The 23,939-nt window shown below is 55.1% G+C and overlaps 1 protein-coding gene across 1 annotated transcript; it reads left to right on the top strand.

Moving 5' to 3' along the window:
- The first annotated feature begins 3 nt into the window (after window positions 1-3).
- Window positions 4-23,939, top strand: SEMA4B (semaphorin 4B). The gene is made up of 14 exons (XM_060005422.2): window positions 4-135; window positions 14,341-14,504; window positions 14,667-14,729; window positions 16,319-16,417; window positions 17,060-17,171; window positions 17,442-17,555; window positions 17,696-17,847; window positions 18,731-18,912; window positions 19,036-19,186; window positions 20,248-20,458; window positions 20,559-20,674; window positions 20,896-21,062; window positions 22,509-22,594; window positions 22,899-23,939. Exons 1-14 carry the CDS (start codon window positions 27-29, stop codon window positions 23,639-23,641), a joined length of 2,469 nt encoding a protein of 822 aa, XP_059861405.1. The 5' UTR covers window positions 4-26; the 3' UTR covers window positions 23,642-23,939.

Here is a 23,939-nt window from a genome sequence, read left to right as displayed (position 1 = left end):
TCGCTGTCCGAGTCCCGCGCGCCGCGATGGGCCGGGGGAGCCGGCCGCCGCCGCCTTTGCTGCTGCTGATGCTACTGCTACTGCTACCGCCGTCTCCGATTCGGGCGCTCGCCCCTCGGATCAGCCTGCCTCTGGGTGAGTGCTGGGGCGACCCCGCGGGGGACGCGGGCTGGGGTCTGGGGGAGGGGAGGCGGCCGGAGAGGTGCCTCGCACGGAGGTTGTGGTGACAAAGGAGGGAGGGAGGGAGGGGGTCTGTCGGAGGCTTGGGGTCCATTAGGACCCCTCCTCCTTTCAGAACGCTCCTGGGAAGGAGGGAGAGGAGAGGGGAGCTGTGGGGCCGCGGGCCCCTTTCTTCCATTCTTTTTAATGGACAGGGAGGGGATCTCTCGCCCGCTCTGTCGCCCCGGCTCGCCCCTTGGTAGGGCGCCCTTTCGGCGGTGGCGCCCCCCCTCGTTCCCCACCCCCGGTGCTGGCTGCCCGCTGGTCCGCCTGCCCATCTGCTTGTCTTTGATGCTGACCAGAGCCAGCCGCGGTGCCCCCACCCCCGCCCCCGAGGGCGGCGCGGAGTGGAGGGGGCCTTGGTTGCCGTCCCATAAACACTGGGGTCTGGTATTACAGCAAGTCGCAGCAGGACTCGGGAACCGCGGCGGGGCGGGTGCCCCATTCTCCCTCCGCCTCTTCATCCTGGTGGGCCAGCGCAGCCCGCCCCCACCGCGCAGGCTTGGTGGGATCCCCCCAGGGCCTGGGAGCGACCATACTAGGGATGGGGGCAGCTCTGGGCTCCGAGACTTCCAGGCCCTGGGAAGGACTGCTTCTCAGAGTCACCCTGGAGTACCATCCTCATTGGCCACGTCCCTCGCCTGGTGCTCACGTCTGCTTCTCTGGCCCCCTCCCTTCCAGCCCTCCACTCTCCCCTCTCCTTACCAACCCCCCCACCCCCGCCACTTTCATCTCGTTGCTTTTCCAAGTCTTTGAAATCAGAGGGACCTGGATTCCAGTCCCATTTCTGCTACTGGGCAAGTGAGCCCCTTTTCCCTGTGCCCTAGTTTCCTCATCTGTAAAATGGGCACTGTCATAGGTATTTTGCAAGGCTATCTTAGAGATTTCATGAAACCAGGTGTATTACTAGGCAACATATATAGATGCCCAATAATGTTTCTCCAAGCCCTTTAACTTGTTGGTTGTCACACTGAATGAATTAGAATAAAGGATGTATAAATTAGTGTTTACAGACTAAAATTGTACCAGCCTTCCTTTTCTTTACAGCATCCCACTTCTAAAAGCATTTCATTTACAAAAGGAAGGAGTAGCAGAATCAGTACTTAAATTAAGTCAGGGCCACTAGGGAAAACCCTACCTGAAATATTGCAGGATAATACTGAGAAGATGGCCTGGGTTCAAATCCTGCCTCAGCCACTAGGTAACCCTGTGACCTTGAGCAAGCTACTTAACCTCTCTGGGCCTTGATTTCCTCATCTGTAAAATAGGGATAATGATGGCACCCACCTCAAAGTTGTGAAGGTTAAATCATTTTCTGTTTGAAAAGTGCTTAGGGCAGGGCTTGATACGTAGAACCCGCTTAATAAGTGTTAACTATCATCATTGCTATGTGTTAAGCACAGGCTTCATTTTGGCATATCCTGCCCAGAGCTGGGGTTTGTTAGTTTGACTACAGCCCCTTGGGTGCTCCAGCTGGGTAAGTGAAGATAACAGGTGTATCCGGACCCAGGCCTGCTGCCTCGCTACTCTTTCTGTTGTGGCCACCACTCCCTTTGCCCTTAGACCCTCTCAGCTCTGCAAGAAGGCGAGGTGAGGGGGGAACAAAGGCTCTGATGGACTCTACTTCTGGCCCTGGGAAAGTTGGACTGGTTCACGGGGCCATGTCAACTGTAGCAGGTATTGTGTCCAACTCTGAAGCTGGCTGGGGACCACTCATAGTGTGAATGAAAGACAGAAGGGGGAGCTGTGCGGAGGAACTGAGAGGACCTGCTTCCTGAGAGCAGCTAGAACACTTGGTCATGACCACCCACTGCCCTGAAACCTGGCCCACTTCCACGTATTCAGCACCATGGCCTGGCCGTAGTACAGGCTACTGTCACACACTAGCACCCCTTGCACAGGTCAGGTGGTGCTATGGTCTGGATGTCTGTGTACCCCCAAAATTCATATGTTAAAATCCTAACCCCCCAAAAGACTAAGACACTCAGGCTCACCTGTGAGAACCCACAGATGCACACATTTAGTTTATGGCACAGAGGTGCCCAGTTGAGGGGTGGAGGGCCTGAAATGCAGTTTATACTCTGCTTTCCAAGCTGTGGAGCCTAGAGAAAAAGACCTTCCGCTCTCTTCTTGAGGCTGGGACTACCCAGAGGGGACTTCTTTTTCTAGTTCCACCAAAGCCCTGGCATCGTTTAGCAGCACCCCAGCCCCTGAACTCGTGAGCATGTATCCACACTTTGCTGAGCTGCACTGCGCTGCACCCAGAGTGCTCGCCTCCCTGGCCTCCCTCCAGGACCTTGATCCCTGCTGCCCCCATCCCATCTACATGCAGGTCCTCCCAGCCGGCTGGGAGCCCCAGAGGGGGATCCCCGGTGATTGAGCAGGCACACCCTCTGAGCATGGCCTGAGGCGGTTTCCTGCCTCATCCCTGGGGGCTCATCAGATGTTCCTGGCAGTGTGCCCATACCGGGCAAGCCCATGGTGACCATGGGATGCTGGGCTTGAAGCCCCAGGCCTCTCCCTCACAGAACAGGGAGAGAGGCATGGAACGGAGAACACACCCCGCTTCCTGCCACCTGCCCTCCTGTACTGAATTCCCACCCAGGCTCTCCAGGGGCCCGGATGCCTAGGGAGAATGGCCTGTGTCTGTGGTTTAAAACAAAATCCTTGGAAGTAGAGCATCCAGTTTGCATCTGAGGTCCTTCGTGTGGAACCCTCATTACTGTTGATCAGCAGCAGATTCCTGGGGCCATGAGGAGGGGGTGCCCCACTTGTGGTCTCACCCAGTGGACAGGAGTGGGAGGAGGACTGGGGGCTCCAGGGTCAGCTAGGCAAGCAGTGGCCTTAAGAGGAGGTTTCTTGTCTCTGTGAAAGGGACGCTTCAAAGAAACATGAGGAATTTTGGTTCTGTTGCATCGGAGACTGTGCAGTGAGGACAGAGGCCTTGCAGTGGTCAGGAGCAGGAGAGACGCGGAGTGGAAGCAGTGGGCCTGGGCATGCCGTGCCTTCCAGCCTGGCCGTGCGGGCGGAAACCAGACAGCCTGCTGCTGTGCTCATGATAGTCATGTCGGATCCCCTTATTTGGGCAATTAAAAGGAGTTACTAATTACCCCCTGCCCCAGAAGTGCCTGGCTGGAAGACTCTGTACACAGTGTTTCCAAACTAGACTGAATATAAATCCCTGGGCCTGCAAACCGCAGTCAACAAAACCCCATTGAGCAGAGAGAAGAGCGCATTGGCCTGAATCAGCTGCTTGTCCTCTGACCTGGAGCGGGCACCCAGGGTCATGGCTGCCCTGAGAAGCCCCATGCAAGCCACTTTCGAAGTCTTTTGCTGGCTGGTTACCGGCCTCCCTCCTTGATGTGGCCTCAGCTTGACATGAGCATTTGTCTTCAGCTCTGTCCCGTGGGCTGGCATCTTCATGGCCCTTCAGCACAGAGCTGTAACCGTGGTGCTAACAGACGGCTCACTGCACAACCTGGGGCAAGTGCCCACCTCCTCCAAGCCCATTTTCACATTGGGAGTAATAGCAGGATCCATCTCTCAGGGTCCTGAGAGAATTACGTGAAATAATGTGTGTAAAGTGTTTGGCCCGGTGCTACGTCCCCAGTAAAAGGTAGTGGCTACTCTTCTTTGTGGTGGAAATTCCCTGCCCGCCTTGCTGGGTGAGGTTATTTGCATCATTTGGGTAGATACTGGTGAGTGCTGGCTGTATACAGGCCCTCTGCTAGGTGCTAAGACCTTCTGGCCAGGGAATGAAGTGGTGCAGACCCCACCCCCTAACCTGGGGTAGGAGACCAAGCAAGTCGCCCGAGGGCTGACTGGAGGCCATCGTCAGGGGTCCTGCTTAATTTAGTCCACTTTTCAGGTGCTCCTGGTTCAGCTCTTTCAAAGTCCTCCTCTGCCCCGAGAACCTCCTCTGCCTGGGGCTGGACCGCACCTCTGCCTCCTCCGTGTCCCTGGTTGCCTCCACTCTGCCCTCTTCATAACCCACATGTAGCTGGGTGTTGAAATGCCTGTGTGCCAGCCCAGCAAAGCTCTGAGCTTGCACAACTTTTGGGGCATAGCTGGATACACCTGCACGTTCCTCTCCTAGACAGGGGAGACAGGATGGCACGGGGCCTGGAGAAAAAGCTGGACTCAGGTCATGTCCGTCACGCCTTCCTTTGTCCCCTTTCTTAGGGCCTGTGGCCCCACTCCCCCATCCCTGGGTGCTCAGGATCGGAGGCCTCTGATGTGGTCCTCCGTGTGGGTCGAGGGGGAAGAGGAGTGAGAGTACGTGAGACTCTCATGGTCTAGGCTGGCCTGACCTCAGGAGCTCCTGCTGCTGCTTTTTCCTAGCCAGCACCCCCGCCCCTCCCCCTGCCTCTCCTCTTCCTCGCATTCTGACCTCCCTGTCCTGGCAGTGCTCCCCCGAGTCCAGGATGGAAAGTAGAGCCCTGTGCGGTCCCCCTGGTCACTCTTCAGCCACCCACCACTCCTGTGTGACCGTCTCCACTATGGGGCAGGAACCAGCCCTTAGGTGGCACAGCTGGCGTCCTTATGTTTGTGTTCCACCATCCAGCACCTAGAAGAAGGTAGAAGGTAAGGTAGCAGGTATAGGGCTACTGTGGGCACCAGGCTTTTAGTATATTATTTCCACTTACATGGTAGATGGAATTATCCCCATTTTACAATTAAGGTAGCTGAGGTTCAGAGAAGAGAAGTATCTTGTCCACGTCACACAGTTCTGCCTTGCAAGCCTGCGACCTGACCTCTTCTCCGTGGGACTTGTTTGGTCTGCACTCATGGGTCCATCTGAGAAGCCCATCCTGACAGCTTAGTGGAGTTCAGAGAGGTGGGGGGCCTGTGGTGAGGGGGTTTCAGTGGGGATAATAGACAGTAGACAGAAACCTCTCATTTTATCTTCAATTCTTTTTTAAATTTTATTTATTTATTTATTTTTGGCTGTGTTGGGTCTTCATTGCTGTGCGCAGGCTTTCTCTAGTTGTAGTGAGCGGGCACTACTCTTTCGCTGTGGTGCGCGGGTTTCTCATTGCGGTGGCTTCTCTTGTTGCAGAGCATGGGCTCTAGGGGTGCGGGCTTCAGTAGTTGTGGCACGTGGGCTTAGCAGTTGTGGCTCATGGGCTTAGTTGCTCTGCGGCATGTGGGATCTTCCCGGACCAGGGCTCAAACCCGTGTCCCCTGCATTGGCAGGTGGATTCCCAACCACTGCACCACCAGGGAAGCCCCGTATCTTTAATTCTAAAGAGGGGCCAAGTGAACTGACTTGCTGCCTCCCTCTTAGCCTCCCCTTGCCCATCCTCTGAGAGAGGTGTTAACTGGAAGAGGGAAGAAAACCACCCGGGAAGGAGCACCCAATGTGTGCTGGGTGCTGGCCTGGGGTATGGAGGTGCTATTGTTTCATCTCGTACAGATGAGGGACCCGAGGCTCTGAGAAGAGAACTCATATTGTCAGGGCCGTGCAGCTAGAAGTTTCGGGGCAAAGCCTTAGACCACAAGCTCTCTGCCTCAAGAATCACATTCTTCCCATGAGAACATCTGGCTCCTGCTTCACCTGTGAAATGTACAAAAGCAGTGAAATGACCCAGCTCAGCCTTTGAATAATTGATAGGTTATGTATTTCCATCTGGTAAAGAAATCTATTGAGGTCACTCCTTGGATGGGACAAGGGATCCAGCTAAGGCCCTGATGGCACAGCCATGGTCGGAAATAGGGCAGACCCGGCAGACTTGGCCAGGAGCGCGGTGCACCAGAGACTGGGGCAGACAGACGTTTGCAAACGGGGGAGCAACAGGCCAGAGCCAGCATGGAGATATATTTTGTTTGGCATCCAAGTGTTTTAGAAAAATTTTAATTAGTCACCAATATTTAAAACTCAGGAAATTTTCTATAAAAATCCAGGTTTCCAGTTCTTCTGAAGACCTGATGAGGCTTAGCCCTCATTGCATTGAGTAGCAATGGTCTGCGAGGAAGCAGCAGCTACCCCTTCAGAGGGGCTCCTGCCTGTAGGAGGCTCCACCCCCACCTGCCCTTGTCCCCTTCCCTGTACAAGTGGGCTTCCGAGGTGGTCAGGAGCTGGGGGTTTACTCAGAGCAAGGATGAGGAGTGGGGGTGGGGTGGGCGGCATGGGTAGGACCAATCCTAATTGTTGGTGGCCCCCTAACCCTGGAAGCTTGGCATTTCCACATGCTGTGTTTATCTGGTCTTCCCAGCAACCCTGCGAGGGCTCCCTCCCAGAAATGGCAGGTATCTTGTCTAACTGGTCAGTGATAATACTCAGGACTCACACACAGACCTTGTGACTCTCCTTTCCGGTCCCTGTGGCCTCTCCCATCTCCCTGCAGCTCTTTCAGCTGTCACACTTCCATCTAGACCCTGGGATTCCAGGACTGAGCTCTGGGGAGGGGACAGGGCAAGGGCCATGCTTCTCAGACACACTCTCGCGATCGTGAGGCTTCAGGACCTCTGGACTGCCCCCTTTGAATCTGGTGTCAGTCCCTGGACCAGAGCACCCTGAATTGGGACTTGGGACACTCTTAGTCATTCACTCAATCAACAAATGTTTATTGAACAACTCCTTGGAACTCCCCTGGCCAGATGATACAAATATGGGCTGCAAATAATAAGACAGTTTTGATCCTCAAGGATCAAAGCTTGGTGAGGGAGACAGGGCATCTGAGGCCCATCATTGTCAAATAATGTGGCCAGTGCACTGCGAGAGGTGTGAGCAGGAAACGATGGGTGCACAGGGAAGGGGCTCTCGCCCAGCTGGGGATTCAGGAAGGCCTCCTGGAGGAGGTGATACCGAGCTGAGTCTCAAAGGATGAGTAGGAGTTAGTCAAAAGGAAGAGCATTCTGGGCAGGGAGACTGCCTGGGCAAAGACTGGCGAGGAGAAATAGGACCTTGAGTCAAAGTTCACTCCTTTAAAATGGGAGGGGGATGTGGCAAGGGCTGGCGAGTCAGGGGCTGGGACATAGGGACACGGGACCGTGACAGTCCCCAGAGAGCCCTCTGACCTCTGTAGCACCTGGGCTGGGGGCAGGGGCCAGATGGGAGGCTGCTGCAGTGGCTCGGGTGAGAGAGGGCAGTGGCCCGGTTCAGGTCCAAGGTAGCGGGGATGGTGAGGGGAATAGATTTGGACAGTATTGAGGAGGGAGTCTTGGCAGGTTTTGAGCATGGATTAGATGTCCACGGTGAGGGAGAGGGAGATAGAAAGTGCGACTCACAGGTTTCCAGCTCGCTGAGCTGTGCCACCCAAAGATGCAAGATCCCAAGCCGAGGAGTGGTCTGGAAGGGGGCAGTGGAAGCGGTGCCCGTGGAGGGCCTCCTGCATAGTGGGGTCTGGCATACTGGAGGACGACCTGCATACTGGAGGATGAAGAGATTTGGGAGTTGCCAGCATCCAGGACATTGAAGCGATGGGCATGGATGTGTGGCCCGAGGGCCAAGGGCCGACCCCAGTGAACAAGAACATTCAAGAGCGAGGCCTGGAGAGGCTGAAGGTGATTAATAATACAGACTCTGGAGCCGGTGACCCAGGTTCAAATCCCAGCTCCACTGGTCTTCCTAACTGGGTAACTGAGGGCAAGTCATTTCATGTGTGCCTCGGTTCTCTCGCCCGAAAAAAGCAGATGGTAATTCCTACCTGACAACCTGGCCAGAAGTACGTGCACCAGCCCAGTTAAAGTGCTGAGTAAGTGCTACAGCGCATCAGCTCCTGGAGGGATGGAGGCCTGGGGGGAGTGTGAAGGAGACGTCAGGCGACCCTTGAGACCAGTGTGGCAGACCCCCAGAGGAGAGGGGACCCCCGCCAGGCCGTGCCCCTCGGCGTCTGGGGTTTGGCAGCGAGGCAATGCCTGGGCCCTGGCGAGTATGGGCCTGGTTCAGGCCTGATCCCCAGGCAGGGAGTGAGTGGGAGGTAAGGGACGGAGATGGCGCTGGGTGGCTCTTCTCCTCAGGAGTTTGGCTGAAAAGGGAGGAGGGAGGCACACACATTTCTAGGATAGATATCGAGGGAAAATAAAATTCTTTGAGAGGCAGAGGTTGATGACACAGGATTCAGTTTCTGAGGAGATGGAGGATGGGAAGTTGAGGTTGTTTATGCCTGATGGCCCCAGTTTCCTTAGAAAAGGGGGGCCTCTGAGAGGAGGAAGATGGGGGTAGAGGCTTCAGGAGAGAGGGGATGGCCAGCCCCGGGGCAGAGGGCCGGAGGAGCTGACCTTAGTCCTTGGTGGGCGGGTGGGGGTCAGGCTTCCAAGGTGATGGCGGCTCATGACAGGTCCTGGGTTAAGACTCTGTTGTCCAGATGGACACAAGGGGAGTGTCTGTGAGGAGTGGGGGCCACCGGGTGATTCTGGCAGGAGCACTTGGCCAGCTCACCTGGGGCGGTAGCAGCAGCCAGCTGGGAAGCGGGCTTTCCCGAGCATGCATGCCCCAGGAACACAGGACGTTTCTAGGCTGGGTTCCCTTGATTTCTTGCCTCTTTCTTGGTTACCTCAGTCCATGGGGAGCACTTGTGGCACACAGTCCCCTTCCCCTATCAAGAGTGACCCTTGCCTGGCTGGGGTCTCTACCCTGGCATTGGCCTGTTGACAGCAGTTTGGCGTGCCGCTTCCAGCCCGTCTGGCCGCCCTGCCCTGACACTGGGCGGTGGGGAAGGAGGACGCGCAAACAGGTCGGCGGCATCCAGGTGGATGGCTGCCTTGCCCTAGTTTGCTGCTGAGTCAGCGCTTCTGTCCTGGAGGTGGTGCTTCTGCTGGCGCAAGTGGGTCCAAGGGTCCTGTGTGACTCCCTGGGGAAGAGGTGCTCCAACAGAGCCTTGGGAGGCTCTCAGGGATTTGTCCAGGGCCCAGACCCCTCTCTGGGGACCTTGTGATTCAAGCCGAGGGGCAGCTAGCTGCCCACCATGCCCCACCCCCGTTCCCACTGGGGGCACCTTCCAGGCCCTGACTCCGCAGGTAAGCTGGTGTCTTCTGGCCTAGTCCTGCTGGGGCCTGTGGGCGGCGGGCTGTTAAGGCCAGGTCAGCGTCAGCTGGGGTGCCCCCGGAGCCACAGTGGAGGGAAAGGTGGGGCGGGGCTCTGAGTCACGGCCCTGCTGCAGCGCCTGGTTGGCAGGGTGGGGACCGCCCGGGGCGGGGATGGTGCTGAGCCCTGTTTGCATCTCACCCCAGAGAGCTCCACTTCCGGCTGAGTCACAGGCCAGGGGAGAATCTCTAGATGAGGCTGGGGGCTGAGTTGTTCCCGCATCACTTCCTGCTGAGAGCCCAGGCCCTGAGGGTGTGGGAGTGGGGCTCTGCAGGTAGCTCTGACCCTCTCCAAGGGTGAGGGCGGGCGAGGCCCAGGGTGGAGAGGGCTCAAGGCCTTGAGGTGGGACAGCCCCAGGCCTGCCGCCATCCTGCCTTCTTGGAGCCCTGGAGAAGCCACTGGCTCAGGCCTGCCCAGGCTAGATGGGACGGCTTCATCCCACCTGGGAGAACTGGCCACGGCTTCAGGCAGCCCAGCTTTCTCTGCACTGGACTAGCCTGCTGGGTGGAGGGTGTGGAGGATGTCTGAGCAGCACAGGTAGCCCAGGAGACCGCACAAGACACTCTCTTTCCACACAGAGAGCAGGGTGGACACTAAGACTGACCCCGAGGTGGGCCAGCACTCACGGAGCTGAGTGCACAAACACCTCCTTTTAGTCACCTCTGCAGATAGTACCCCAGAGCGAACACACAAGCATGGACAAGCCCTGTGGTAGGGTGTACACGCACACAAACACACACACGGGCAAGCTGAGGCAGGAACCCCACTCAGAACACCGCCGAGCAGGGACCACCTCTCACAAAGCATGGGCCCGTGACACCGGCCCGTGTCTGAGCTGTTGCTCTCTGCTTGGCCGTGAGCCCCTCATGTGACCAGACGCAGGCCTAGGTTAGAATGGCCCAGGACGAGTTTGTTAGCCATGAGGAACAGGGAGGCCCAGCTCTTCAAAGCAACCCTGTTTCTCTGGCAGCTCTCGCTGGGCTGGATTTTCCTGCAGGGCTTTTTGGTTTTGTTTTTGATCCACTCAAGTGTTGATCGTGTGCCAGATACTGTGCCAACACTGGGATAACGTGTGCGAAGTTGTTTTGAGTAAAGCTCCCAGTAAATGTGGGTTATTATTATGTATGTTATTATTTACATATATAATCTCATTTCTTTTTGTAACAATCCTATGAGGCGAGGTGGTATTATCCTCATTTTACAGATAAGGAAATTGAGGCTCCAAGATGTTAAGTGGCTTGTCCTGGTAGCAAACGGACAGTAAGTGACAGAGGCAGGATTTGAACCCAGGTCTCTGTGCTTCTAATCTCTGTCGCACTGAGACTCCCAGGTGGTAAGCCATCCCCACTGATCGGCCCTGGTGAAGTCCACAGGGCAAGAGGGATTGTGGAGGGCCAGGCCTTCCGGACACCATGGCTTTGAGTCTGAGAGACTCAGGGCAGAGGGGTGAAGAGGCAGCATCCCCAGGATGGGAGTGCGTGGTGTGAGGGGCCCCTCGCCCGTTCCTCCCAGGCGTTTTCTGTCCCTTGGCTGTTTCATTGACTGGACTCCCAGCGTGACAGGAGGAGGTGTGGGGGCCTCTTGAGCAGCTGGCTTCTTCGGAGAGCTGGGCTGGACCAGGGCTGGGCAGCTGGCGCCCTGGCTGGCCCTCCAACCTGGCTGTGCTCTGTCTGCATGACCCTTGGCAAGTCTCCCCACCCCCCCAGGCCTGAGTGAGTCTGAGCTGCCACCTGGACTGAAGCTTATCTCTGACCTTTGGCATTTCTGTATCTGGACAGATTCCAAGAGCAGCCTCCTGCCCAGACTTACGGGACCCGCCTGGGTAGAAATGCCCCTCCTCTGTAGGCAGATAAGCATGGGCATATGTGAGCCAGCCTTGCTGTCAGGAGCCTGGAGGGCTGCAAAAGATGAGGAGGGACTGCGGTAGCCATTTGCCCTGGTCTAACTGACTCCTTGTGAGCCTGCTGGGGGTTTTATTTTCATTATCCCCATGATGCATATGAGAAAACTACAGTTCGGTGAGATGACGTCCACACTGCTCTACAAAGGACCTACCTACACGGTGCTTCTCAAAGTGTGCTCCTTGGGCCTCCAACTTCAGAATCCCCAGGGAGCTCATAAAATTGCATGTTCTCAGGCTCCCTCCCAAGCCAGCAGCGTCAGAGTCTCCAGGGGCATGTCGTGGATCTAGAGTTTAGATCTTCCAGGTGCTTTTGCTGCATCTTGCAGTTTGCAGACCAGGAGTCCAGGGAGGAGACCTCCTGAGCCGGCCTTTGTTTACGTTGCTTAATGACTCTGAGCTTCAGTTTCTTCATTTGTAACCTGGAGATAGCAGCAGTTCCTACCTCACAGGATCATCATGGGCACCCAGGGAGTTAATATCTGCAACATGTTTACCCAACACCTTCCTGTGGTGGCCAACGGGAGGGGTCTCTTTTAGGGGGGGAGGTTCTTCCCGGACCAGAATGCAAAATGGTCAGGTTGCTCGTTCCAGAAGGCTGACCAGCTCATCAGCACAAAGTACAAGCAACGTAACTGGGCCCCAATTACGTGTTGGGAAACTTTCTGGTTGGGAAAAGTAGGGGGTTAGTGCTGGAAACTTTCCTTGGGCCTCCCAGTATATAGAGCGCTGATAGGAAGTGGTGAGGAGTTGGGAATTTGAGGCTAAAGACCTGGAGTCTAGTGTGATTCTGGACTTAAGTGTTCAAAGAGAGGCCTTAACTTCTCCAGACCACAGCTTCCCTATGTGGTTTCAGTAACAGAGTTCAGGTTCCGGACATTAGGCTGGACTTTGCCCTGTGAACTCCCAGTGCAGTCCCTGTTTCGGCTCTGGTTCTAGAGTGACAAGCCACCTAGCTTCAGGTTCCCTGTAGGTTCCTGCACTGGTACCTTGTGATACTACCCTCCCTCATCAGGAAGGGAACAGCCTTGGAAACTCCGTCATTCCTGTTTGCTGGTAGGATATCCCAGTATATGTGCTAGGAAGTCCTACCGAAGGGCTTCCTTCACCATTAGCAACCAGGTAAAAAGCTTGGCTTCTCCAGAAAGGCTGGTATGTGTTCTTCCTCTTGAATAATGAGGACAAGGTAACCTGATTTCCGTTTTCTCTTTGACCACTGGGAGGCTCAGCACTAAATGTGGAGCCCATCTCTAGTAGCTGTGTGAGGACCTTATGACCTGCTTATGTGAAATCTGTCCTTCGTTTCTGGATTAGGTGTTTTCTTCAGATGTGTTTTTTCCTCCACTCCTGATTTTAGTGTTTATATTTTACTACCTTCTTTTCTTTGCGTTTCCTTGCCCTTTGTGGAACCAGGCTGGGGGTATGTAAAAACACTCACCATGTAAACACACAGAAAGCTGTCTTCTCAGCTGCTTTGTTGGCATGTTGCATTTTTTGCTTCCTCAGCTTCGTGAAGCTGTTTGCGTGGTTGCAATCCACTGGTCAGGAGATGCCTGGGGTTGGGTAGGGTGGCTGCTTTTTGCTTGTTTTTCTTTTCTTATCAGCTGCTTTGAATTTTTAAAATAATTTCTCTCCAAATCCATTAGTCACTGAAAGCACAGATAGTATCGTGGTGGATAGATGTGTGTGTTTATTTTTGTCTTCTTCTTCCTTTTCTTCTAATTTATTTCTTTAGCATTGCACAAGTATAACCTGTAGAATCCAAAAATGATAACAAGTGCAAAGCGAAAAAAAATTACCTATAATTCCACCAGGGATACCACTTTCCAGCATTTTGTGATTCACCCTTCTGGATTTTTCTCTATGTTTATATTTTTCCCACAAACAAATAGACTCTAACTATGCATACTCTTTTATAACCTTCATTTTCATTTAATGAAAGATACTTGAAATTTATATCAAAGATAGAGGCACATAATTTTTTTTTTTAAGCACAGAAGGACTTATTGTGAAAAGCAGTAACTGCCTCAGTCTTCCCCAGCCCCAGGCCTGGGTAAAAGGGGCAATTTTAATCATTTAGACTTCTTGTTATACAGTGGTTTCCTCCACTTAAGTAAAATGCTTATCCCACGATTTCTTGGCTTATCTGATTTACTGACTTGCTGCTGAGAAAAATAAAGCTTTCCATCAGTTCCATCACCCTTCCCCACTTCCTCCAAACATTTTCTGCCACTGTATTTGGTTACCTTTGCAATTTAAAATAAGATACTTAAGGACTTCCCTGGTGGTCCAGTGGTTGAGACTCCCATCTTCCACTGCAGGGGGCGCAGGTTCGATCCCTGGTCAGGGAACTAAGATCCCACATGCGGCGGGCAGGGGGGTGGTGGTGGAAAAATAAAATAAAATAATATACTTAAGCCTCAGTGTCTTGTTCCACTAACCACGGACAGTCTCTTGTGGCCCTCATTGCTCTCAGAGGAAGATATGGAGACTCGACTTTTTCCTTGACTCCCCTGGCCCCCAGCATCACAATGCCTGTCTGTTGTACATTCAATGTAACATTTACATTCTGTTTAATAACCATAAATCTTCCATGAGTGACTGCGAGGCAGTATAGTTGAAGACCAGCGCCCCATGTTTGCATTCCTCTGTAAATCAGCCCACAGGAGTGGGCTGTACTTACAAGTCCTTCTCTTTGGGTCTAACGCCACTCAAAGGAGAATGTTAAATATACTTTCCTTTCTTATATTCCGTCAGGTGCTCAAAATCCATCACTTCATATTTTAGTTCGCTTCATATTTTGACCATGCTTTTTTACATAACTCTGTTTGCTTGTTGGTCTGGAGTTTCTAATACAGTAGCATTTTACCAGCTGCGTAGTATTCCAGCAAAGGAAGTATTTGGGTTTATTTTCACCCAGTCCCCTGTGGTTGGACACTTAGGTTGTTTCAATTTTTCATTAACGTGAATGGTGCTATAATTGATGTTCTTTTACGTTCATCATTGTGCCTTTGTCTCGTACATAATGTTTGAGGGTTCGGGAATGCTGCTCCCCTTAAATCCGATCGCCTTGTCGCCAGCCCCATGCCACCCACTGCTTTGCTGATCTACCTTCAATCAGATCGGTGCATTCTAGAGGTTGGTATGGGAGGGGGAGCCCCCAGGTAATGTCCATCGATCGTCCTCTCTCCAGGCTCTGAAAAGCGGTCACTGCTCAGATTTGAAGTGGATCACATCTCCAACTATACAGCCCTCCTGCTGAGCAGGGATGGCAGGACTCTATACGTGGGTGCTCGAGAGGCCCTCTTTGCACTCAACAGCAGCGTCAGCTTCCTGCCAGGCGGGGGGTACCAGGAGGTGAGATGATGCCCGGGGATGGCTAGCCTGGGTGGAGGATGCCAGTGGGGAAGATGGAACTTCTGGGTCCGAGGATGATGCCAACGGGAAAGGGGGAAGGAAAAGAGGGGCATATCCTTCGTTCCCGCTTGCACACTTACCTTCCCCTTTGTAATTCCCCAGCTGCTGTGGAGCGCAGACGCAGAGAGGAAACAGCAGTGCAGCTTCAAGGGCAAGGACCCACAGGTGAGCTAGCACCTGGAGGTGACCTGGGCTGAAGGAGGGACGGAGGATGGTAGATCTGGGCCCGGGATGGAGGCAGGAGGTGGGAGCAGATGCAGCGAGCTGTGGTAGAAAGGGCATAGGCTTCTGAGATGGCCAGACCTGGGTTTGAGTCTCAGCTTACACTTACTGTGTCTGTGACATTGGACAAGTAAGTAGATTTGCCTCTCTGAGCCTTGGTAAAATGGGGATAATGAGGCCTGTCTCACTGGACTTACCGTGAGGATTCAGTGAGCTAATAGGTATAAGGCACCTGGCACATAATAAGTGCCAAATAAACATCAGCTTCCAGCATGAGCAGTGATTGGGTGGGGGTGGGAGTCTGTCCTTCTGAGGGTGGTGCCTAATGTAGCAGGTCTGACATAATCCTGGCTTGGTTTTGGCCAGACCACTGGGTAGGAGCCAGGCCAGCCTGGGGTTCTCTGGGAGGACTCCCCACCATTCCCAGAGGCCTTCCTGGTCCTGAGTGCAGCAGATGGCAGTTAAGGTGAAGGCAGAAGAGCACCGGACTTGGGGTCAACACACAGGTTCAAGTCCAGACCACCCCGATTTCTTTTATTCAGCAGAAATGTATTAAGCACTTGCTCCGTGCCCAGGTGCTTTTAGACACTGGTTATTATATCATTGTGAAAAAGAAGGTCAGGTTTAAGAGGTGGTCAGGTTACACTTCATTTAAAAAGTGATATTTGAGCCGAGATTACTTGGCTCAAATGAGGTGAGGGAGTTGACATGGGGGAGGAACAGGACTGTAGATTTCACTCTGAGTGAGGTATGTGGGGAACCACTGGCTGGCTGAGCAGGGCAGTGACATGGTCTGGCGTGCGTTTGCAAAAGGTCACTCTGGCCGCGGCGGTGGCGAGCGGCCTCGTTGGGGCGAGGACAGAGGGAGGGAGACCAGTGAGGGGCAAGAGGCGATGGTGCCCGGACCAGGGTTGGACCAATAAAGGGAGTGAGGAGTGGTCGGATCCCGGAAGTATTTTGAAGATGGGGCCACCAGGATTTCCTGATGGAAGAACCGGGGTGGCGGGTATCAGAGAGTCGAAGCTGGCCATGAGGCTCGGGGCCTGAGGAGCTGAGAAGGCGGAGTAGCCGTCAGTGCAAGGGGGCAGGTCCCGGAGGAGAGAGTTTTGTGGGGAACAATCAGAAGCTCAGTAGACACACTGTTAGAGCTGTTAGACACGCTCGCGGAGGCGATCCGCAAGTCTGGGGCCCAGGATTCAGGGCTGCGTGTTTCCTCCTGCTCTGGGCGTAGCTGCCTCACCAGGTGGGGCCGAGACAGCTCAAAAGGGAGGGATTCTGTGCCTTCACCCCAAACTGAAGAGAAGTTTCCCAATCACGGAACTACGTGAGGCCCAAGGTCCCCTCCTGTGCACACGCTCCGTGGTCCTCCATCTGCTTTGCCCCACGAGGCTCCTGGAGTCTCATTTACTCCAGGATTTGAGTACTGGGGAGCAGAGGCCTCACCCCCAGGCCTGGCCTTGCGTCCCGTGGGGAGGGCTCGGCGGTGCCCCCTGGTGGCTTGCTTGGGCCTGACATCCTCCTCCCTCCTCCAGCGGGACTGTCAAAACTACATCAAGATCCTCCTGCCACTCAACAGCAGCCACCTGTTCACCTGTGGCACCGCGGCCTTCAGCCCCGTGTGCACCTACGTTGTGAGTGCCCCTCCTCACCCTGGGCTCGCCTGCGGCTGGCCTGGGAACTGCCTGTCTTTGTGCCCCAGGGAGCTGGTCTCTAGCACTGACCCCTGCTAAAGGGCAGGCCCCAGGGGGAGGCTTCTTGACAGCAGTGGGCCCCGAGAGCCCTGAGGCCCAGCCCCAGCCCTGATGGCCAGGTTGCCCTGCAGGGGGCGGTGGGGGGTGGGATTCCCCAGGCACAAAAGTGCTGGCTGACCCACAGTCACGCCCTCTTGCTTCCTCCAGCTCTTTCCCCTGCTCTCACTCAGTTCCCGCCAGGCCACCTTGTCCATCCTCCTCAACACACGCATACTCTTTACGCACACCTTCGTAAAGGGTGGCATTTTGAGGCTTTGGAGCAACCAGCTTTGGAGTCAGACATACCTGAGTTTAAATCGTCGCTGCCCTTTCCTGGCTCACGTTGCGTTTCTAAGCCTCCTCTCCTCTCTGTTACGTGGGGCAACAGTGCCCACCACGTCAGGTCCTGGTGAGACGGTGCTGGGACTGTGCCCGGGGTGCCCGTCAGACCCCTCCCTTCTCTCCAGCACACCTCCCTGTTCTCCCGCCGAGCCCGCTCACTCCCTGGCGTGCCCCTGAGCTCTCCCATCTGCTCCCCTGCAGAACATGGAGAACTTTACCCTGGCACAGGACGTGGTGGGGAACATCCTCCTGGAAGATGGCAAGGGCCGTTGTCCCTTTGACCCCAATTTCAAGTCCACGGCCCTGGTCGTGGGTGAGTGTTGGGGGTCAGGGGCTCATTGAGGCTCCATGTGAGGGCAGGCAGGGGAGCAGGGTGGGCCCCAGGTCTGAGCTGGTGGGTCCATGCCACACCGATTCCCAGCGGGTGCGGCGACCCTGGGCTGCCCTCGGGTTGGCTTTTCTTAGTTCCTACTCCCTCCTCTGTCCTCCTCAAACAAGAAGGGCAGCACTCGTGTCACTCCGGGCCTTGAGCGGGAAGGGGCTGTGCTGAGGGCTCATTCCCATGGGCATGTCCTCTTGGCAGATGGCGAGCTGTACACTGGAACAGTCAGCAGCTTCCAGGGGAATGACCCAGCCATCTCACGGAGCCAAAGCCTCCGCCCCACCAAGACTGAGAGCTCCCTCAACTGGCTACAAGGTGAAGTCCTCTCGCCCCACCCAGTGGGCTGTCACGGGGCCTCAGGGAGGGGGCCCTGTCCACCCAGCAGGGCCTGAGAACAGAGTCTCGCCTGTCTGGGATCCCTGGGCTGACTCTGTGCTCCCCACTGGCCCCCACAGACCCAGCGTTTGTGGCCTCAGCCTACATTCCCGAGAGCCTGGGCAGCCTGCAAGGGGACGATGACAAGATCTACTTCTTCTTCAGCGAGACTGGTCAGGAGTTTGAGTTCTTTGAGAACACCATCGTGTCCCGCATTGCCCGTGTCTGCAAGGTGAGCAGGCCAGGCCATCCCAGAGACCCCGAAGGCTCCTCGGGTATAGAACCAGAAGGCCCCGCACCTGTGGCCTTCTCCTGTCCTCCAGGAGGAACGGCTTGGCTACTGGCTTTTCTTTCTCTCCTTTTCAGTTAAAATGTCTCTGTTTTTCCTTATTTATTTTAAAAAACATGAAAACGTAGAAAAGTACACACGAAAATCACTTACAAGATAAGAGGCACTGTGGTATCGTGATTAAGAGCATAGACTCTAGAGCCAGGCTGCCTGGGTTCAAACCCTGCAGGCCGTGTGATCTTGGGCAGTTTCCTTACTGAGAAATCAGTTCGTTTCCTTCTCTGTTCAGTGGAAATCATAACAAAACTCCCTCAGGGTTGTTAACGATCTGTGTAGGGCTTTTAGAGATGTGGTGAGCAACCACTTGTTGTCGACTATTGGTGTTATAATCCCACCATCCTACCACAAGAAGTTAGAGTGTTCCTTGCTATTTTTTTTTTTGGCACGTGTGTAAATACATACATATTTATATTATTTAACACCATGTACAAACAAGAGTTATACTGTAATGTGATTCTTCAGCTCCCCTTTTTGCTCAGTGGTGAATCGTGACATCTTTCCACGTTTGTAGATAGACTCCCCTTCGTCCTTTTCCCTGGTGTCCCACAGTAAGGAAAGCGCTGTCATTTACTTAGCTAGCCTCCCGGTGAGGGGACCTGACGGCTGCCACCTCAAGTCTTCTTGATGTGAAATGGACTCAGGCCTGGCTTTGGGTCTGGCTCTTCCTGGCGTCTGTCTCAGCCACCGTTGGGGAGGGGGCAGCGAGGAGCACCAAGTGTCCCACCCCTGCTCGTGCCTAAGCCCTGGCCCTCTCTCCCTCCCCCAGGGTGATGAGGGGGGCGAGCGGGTCCTGCAGCAGCGCTGGACGTCCTTCCTGAAGGCCCAGCTGCTGTGCTTGCGGCCTGACGATGGCTTCCCGTTCAACGTACTGCAAGACGTCTTCACGCTGAGCCCCAGCCCCCAGGAATGGGGTGACACCCTCTTCTACGGGGTCTTCACATCCCAGTGGTAGGACCCCCAGGACCTAGCTGGGAACGGGGTTGGGGGGATGAGTTGGGGCCGGGATTGGGCCCCGCTGGCCTCATCGTGAGCCCCAGGGCTGCTGGGCTAATCTGGCCACTTCCTTGGTAGGCACAGGGGGACCACAGAAGGCTCTGCCATCTGTGTCTTCACCATGAAGGACGTGCAGAGGGCCTTCAATGGCCTCTACAAGGAGGTGAACCGCGAGACGCAGCAGTGGTACACCGTAACCCACCTGGTGCCTTCGCCCCGGCCCGGCGCGGTGAGTGCTGCCCCTGTGCTGGGAGGATGGGTCCCCAACTGTGCTGGGATCACTTGGTTTCTCTGAGTTTGTTTTCTCACCTTGAAAGTGGGGACGAAGCCCAGGCCTGCTTGTCTTTCTGAGTTAGATGTGACCATGAATGTCGGGGTGGCTTCAAACCTGCTTTAGGCCAGGCAGGGGTGTCCCCCATCAGGACACTGACTGCACGTGCCTCTCCCCAACTCTGCCATGAGCTCCTTATTTATTTATTGAGTGACAGGCCATGGGGAAATAGTCCTTTCTTCTTTCCTTCCAGCCTCATGGGCTCCCCACAAAGCAGACCTTGAGACAAGGATGTGAGTGCCAGCAGTTTTTAGGGGAGGTAATCCCAGGAAGAAGCAGGAGGGGACAGGATTGTGGGAGGAGGGGGCGGAGCTAAGAAAGTGTGTGTCACTGAGCTGCTACTGCTGTGGGCACCTGGAGCTCGTTCCCTGGGGCCCTGGGAGGCTGCGTGGAGCACATCTCAGCATTGTCCCACTGGGGTGTTTGTCACCAACTCCTGTGCAGTTGAGGGTCACTCCAGGGTATTAATTCCTGGGGCTTTTACAGAGAATGACCTGGGGCAGAGAGAATCAGGAAGTGCCCCTGGCAATATGGGAAACTAATTGCAGGCACCCTCATGCCCCTATACTAGGAAGCCTTGGTCAGCCAGGGCGTCCTGAGAGAGCACTGCCAAAAGGATGCTACAGGAGCAGGAAGTGTGGTCATGCTTCTTGAGGCTTGCGGAAGGGGGTGGGGGAAGGGTGGGCAGGAAGGAGAGATGGTTGGTGGGCAGAGAGGGGGAGACCCTGGCAGCTGGGGCCCTTGGGCGCCCCACACCCTGGGCTTTGCCCTTAGGCCTGTAGATCAGTGCGCAGGCTTCGCAGAACTGGAGTGCTGTGCTGTGGCTTCCAAGGGCGGGGCAGGTACCCCTGCTGTTCACTGGGGAGATAGGGCCGGCAGTCCCAGTGGGATTTGCAGGACCCACATCCTGCTTGCTGCCCTGAGTGCCACTCACCTCAAGCCACCGCCTTCTCCTTCAGTGCATCACCAACAGCACCCGGGAAAGGAAGATCAGCTCGTCCCTGCAGCTCCCCGACCGTGTGCTGAACTTCCTCAAGGACCACTTCCTGATGGATGGGCAGGTCCGCAGCCGCCTGTTACTCCTGCAGCCCCAGGCCCGCTACCAGCGTGTGGCTGTCCACCGCGTCCCTGGCCTGCAGCGCACCTACGACGTCCTCTTCCTAGGCACTAGTGAGTGCCCACAGCAGTGCAGGCTCAGAGTCAACAGGGCTAGCTTTTGGGACATGGGCCTCAGGCTCTGCGCAGGGCCTGAGTGCTGTCCATGTTGCAGGTGACGGCTGGCTGCACAAGGCGGTGAGCGTGGGCCCCGGGGTGCATATCATCGAGGAGCTCCAGATCTTCTCATCAGGACAGCCCGTGCAGAACCTGCTCCTGGATGCCGACAGGGTGAGCAGAGGAGGAGTCCGGGCAGCGTGCTTGGGGTGCCCGACGCCTGCCCCAGCCAGATGGAGAGATCCAGGCTTCTGGAATAAGCTCTCAGAATGTGGGGGCCCGGGAGCATGAGAGGAGGCCCCGTCGGTGGCTTTTGTGTGCACTCCAGCCGGGGGCAGCTCTGGGTGCTGGCCCTGGCTGCCTGTGCCCGCTTCTCATCCCCCGTGCCTGTGCAGGGACTGCTGTATGCTGCCTCACACTCGGGTGTGGTCCAGGTGCCCGTGGCCAACTGCAGCCTGTACCAGAGCTGCGGGGACTGCCTCCTGGCCCGGGACCCCTACTGCGCTTGGAGCGGCTCCAGCTGCAAGCACGTCAGCCTTTACCGGCCTGCGATGGCCTCCAGGTGAGAGCTCCTGAAGGCCCCACCCACTTGTCCAACCCTATGCACTAGGCCTCCGAGTGCCTTCCCTAGGCCCTCTGTGGAATCACCACACAGCCTCATTTGTGTCCACTGTCTGGGAATAATTATTAATCAGCTCCCCTTCTGACTCTCATCAAGTGTTGTTCAAACGATAAATTATGTTTGCCTTACCCATCTGTAAAGCAGAGACAAGATTTGGTAAAGTATGAAATATTAGAGCTATGAAAAGCTTTGCAGGAGAATGTCGATTGGCATGTGAATGTAGTTAAGGAACAAAAAAATAAGGGCTACATAACAGTCCCATTAAGGGAATTCCCTGGCGGTCCAGTAGTTAGGACTCTGCGCTTCCACTGCAGTGGTCACAGGTTCGATCCCTGATTGGGGAACTCAGGTCCTGCAAGTGGTGCGGCCAAAAACCAACCAACCCATTAAAAACTGTTTTCAAAATCACTTATTTAGATTTAAAATTTTCATATAGAAAAAAATAGAGATAAATAAAATTAAAACTACCCTAATCCTACCCCCTAGAGAGACTTACAGTGAGATTTTAATATATATCCCCCCAGATTTTTCTACATATGTGTAAAATAAACAAAAATACACATATTTTAAGTAAATATGGGATCTGTCCTATTTGTAGTGTACATACTTCACTCAAGGGGATACCTGGTTCCAGTTTTATATTTCAAAACACCATGTATGCGTATACATATGTACACCTGAAGGCACACTCAAAAAATGCTGCCTGCCATTCTCGCTGGATGGTTGATTGTGACTTTTATAATGTTTTTAGCCTTTGTGCTTTTTTTCCAGTTTTCTAAAAACAAATCAATGCATGTGCATTGCTTTAAAAGAGACAGGTATATACATACAGATAGAGCTGTCCTTCCAGACTTTTTCTAAGAGCTCAACTCAACTGCTTTTGTAATTCAGGGAAGTATTACAGTACCTTTTTTTTTTTTTAAATATTTATTTACTTGGCTGCACCGGGTCTCAGTTGCAGTACACAGGATCTTTCGTTGCGGCACAGGGGCTTTTCTCTAGTTGTGGCACACAGGCTCTAGAGCACGTGGGCTTAGTTGCCGCGCGGCTGTGGAATCTTAGTTCCCCGACAGGGATCGAACTCACATCCCCTGTGCTGGAAAGTGGATTCTTTACCACTGGCCCACCAGGGAAGTCCCTACAGTAACTTTTAACTGAAGTAAATACTGTGTAGACAGAGGAGATGCCGGCACAAACCCTGCGGGGTGGGGAATCCACCCAGGGAAGCCGCCTGCCTTTCACCCCCGCTTTGGGCCTGGTGGTCCCTGAGCCCTTCCCCAGGCCCACATCTGCAGGGCTGCGTGAGGGCATGTGCTGCACGGAGGGTGGGCAGATGCGATCTTGTGGGGGTTCCTGGCCCATCCCAGACTCTTCTTTGGTCCTCAGGCCGTGGATCCAGGACATCGAGGGGGCCAATGCCAGGGAACTCTGCAACACTTCCTCGTCCAAGGCCCGGAGTTTTGTACCAAGAGGTAAGGTGCCCCATCAGGGTGGAGGAGATGTGGGGGGTCTAGAAGGTTAGAAGGCTTCTGCAGCCACTGCAGAAGGCTGCCTAGAAGGCTCCTGCAGCCACTGCTGTGTGTTAATGCCTTTCCTCACTTCCTCACCCCTTTGGCCCTGCAAGCAGGACCCTGGAAAGTGAGACTCCCAGTCCCCGAAGTCCCCAGAGTTGTTGTTACAGCAGGAGGACCATAGCGCAGAGGGAGGTGGGTGAGCCTGGGGCTACCGTGGACATCAGCCCCCCTTTACCCGGGACTGTGCCTCCTTTGCCTGCAGGTGAGAAGCATTGTGAGCCAGTCCAGTTCCAGCCCCACACAGTGAACACCTTGGCCTGCCCCCTCCTCTCCAACTTGGCAACCCGGCTCTGGCTGCACAACGGGGTCCCCATTAATGCCTCGGCCTCCTGCCGCGTGCTGTCCACCGGGGACCTGCTGCTGGTGGGCAGGCAGCAGGAGCTGGGCGAGTTCCAGTGCTGGTCACTGGAGGAGGGCTTCCGGCAGCTGGAGGCCAGCTACTGCCCAAAGGTGGTGGAGGACGCAGTGGCAGACCGAGCAGACCAGAGTGGCAGCGTGCCCGTCATCATCAGCACGTCTCGGGTGAGCGCGCCGGCCGGGGGCAGGGCCAGCTGGGGTGCAGAGAAGTCCTACTGGACCGAGTTCCTAGTGATGTGCGCGCTGTTCGTGTTCGCCATGGTGCTCTTCATTTTATTCTTCCTCTACCGGCACCGGGGTGGCATGAAAGTCTTCCTGAAGCAGGGGGAGTGTGCCAGCGTACACCCCAAGATGCACCCAGTGGTACTGCCACCTGAGACCCGGCCGCTCAATGGCGTGGGCCCCCCTAATACCCCACTCGACCACCGAGGCTACCAGGCTCTGTCGGACAGCTCCCCAGGGCCCCGGGTCTTCACAGAGTCAGAGAAGAGGCCGCTCAGTATCCAGGACAGCTTCGTGGAGGTGTCCCCGGTGTGTCCCCGGCCCCGGGTCCGCCTGGGCTCTGAAATCCGGGACTCTGTGGTGTGAGAGCAAACTTCTAGAGGCAGCCTCCCTCTAGGGGCCAGGAGTGCTCAGAGAGGGTCGGCTGGACCCCTGCTCCTCGTGGAACACAGCCGCGGTGCCCAGCCCTCGGGAGCGATGGAGCCAGCTTGCCTGGTGTCAAGCAACAAGGCCCCTCCACCCCAGATGGCCACAGCCCCACAGGGCCTGGCTGAAGATCGGGGCCTGCCCGGGTGGGCAGAACAGTGCTCCTTATGAAACTGAGCCCTTTGTTTCAAAACAGTTGAAAATGTGAAACAAGAGAAAACAGTGAGAGAACACAGAA

The sequence above is a fragment of the Delphinus delphis genome, chromosome 2, assembly GCF_949987515.2.
Source record: "Delphinus delphis chromosome 2, mDelDel1.2, whole genome shotgun sequence".
NCBI classification, from domain to species: Eukaryota; Metazoa; Chordata; class Mammalia; order Artiodactyla; family Delphinidae; genus Delphinus; species Delphinus delphis.
The sequence above is the reverse complement of the archived record's forward strand: the minus strand, read 5'-3'. Positions and strand labels throughout refer to the sequence as shown.

Excerpts from the sequence above, each read along its gene's own strand:
- SEMA4B (XM_060005422.2), top strand. The coding sequence starts at position 27 with ATGGGCCGGGGGAGCCGGCCGCCGCCGCCTTTGCTGCTGCTGATGCTA. Across the intron at positions 17,556-17,695 it reads CTCCCTCAACTGGCTACAAG|ACCCAGCGTTTGTGGCCTCA; the intron begins GTGAAGTCCTCT and ends TGGCCCCCACAG. Across the intron at positions 20,459-20,558 it reads CGTCCTCTTCCTAGGCACTA|GTGACGGCTGGCTGCACAAG; the intron begins GTGAGTGCCCAC and ends TCCATGTTGCAG.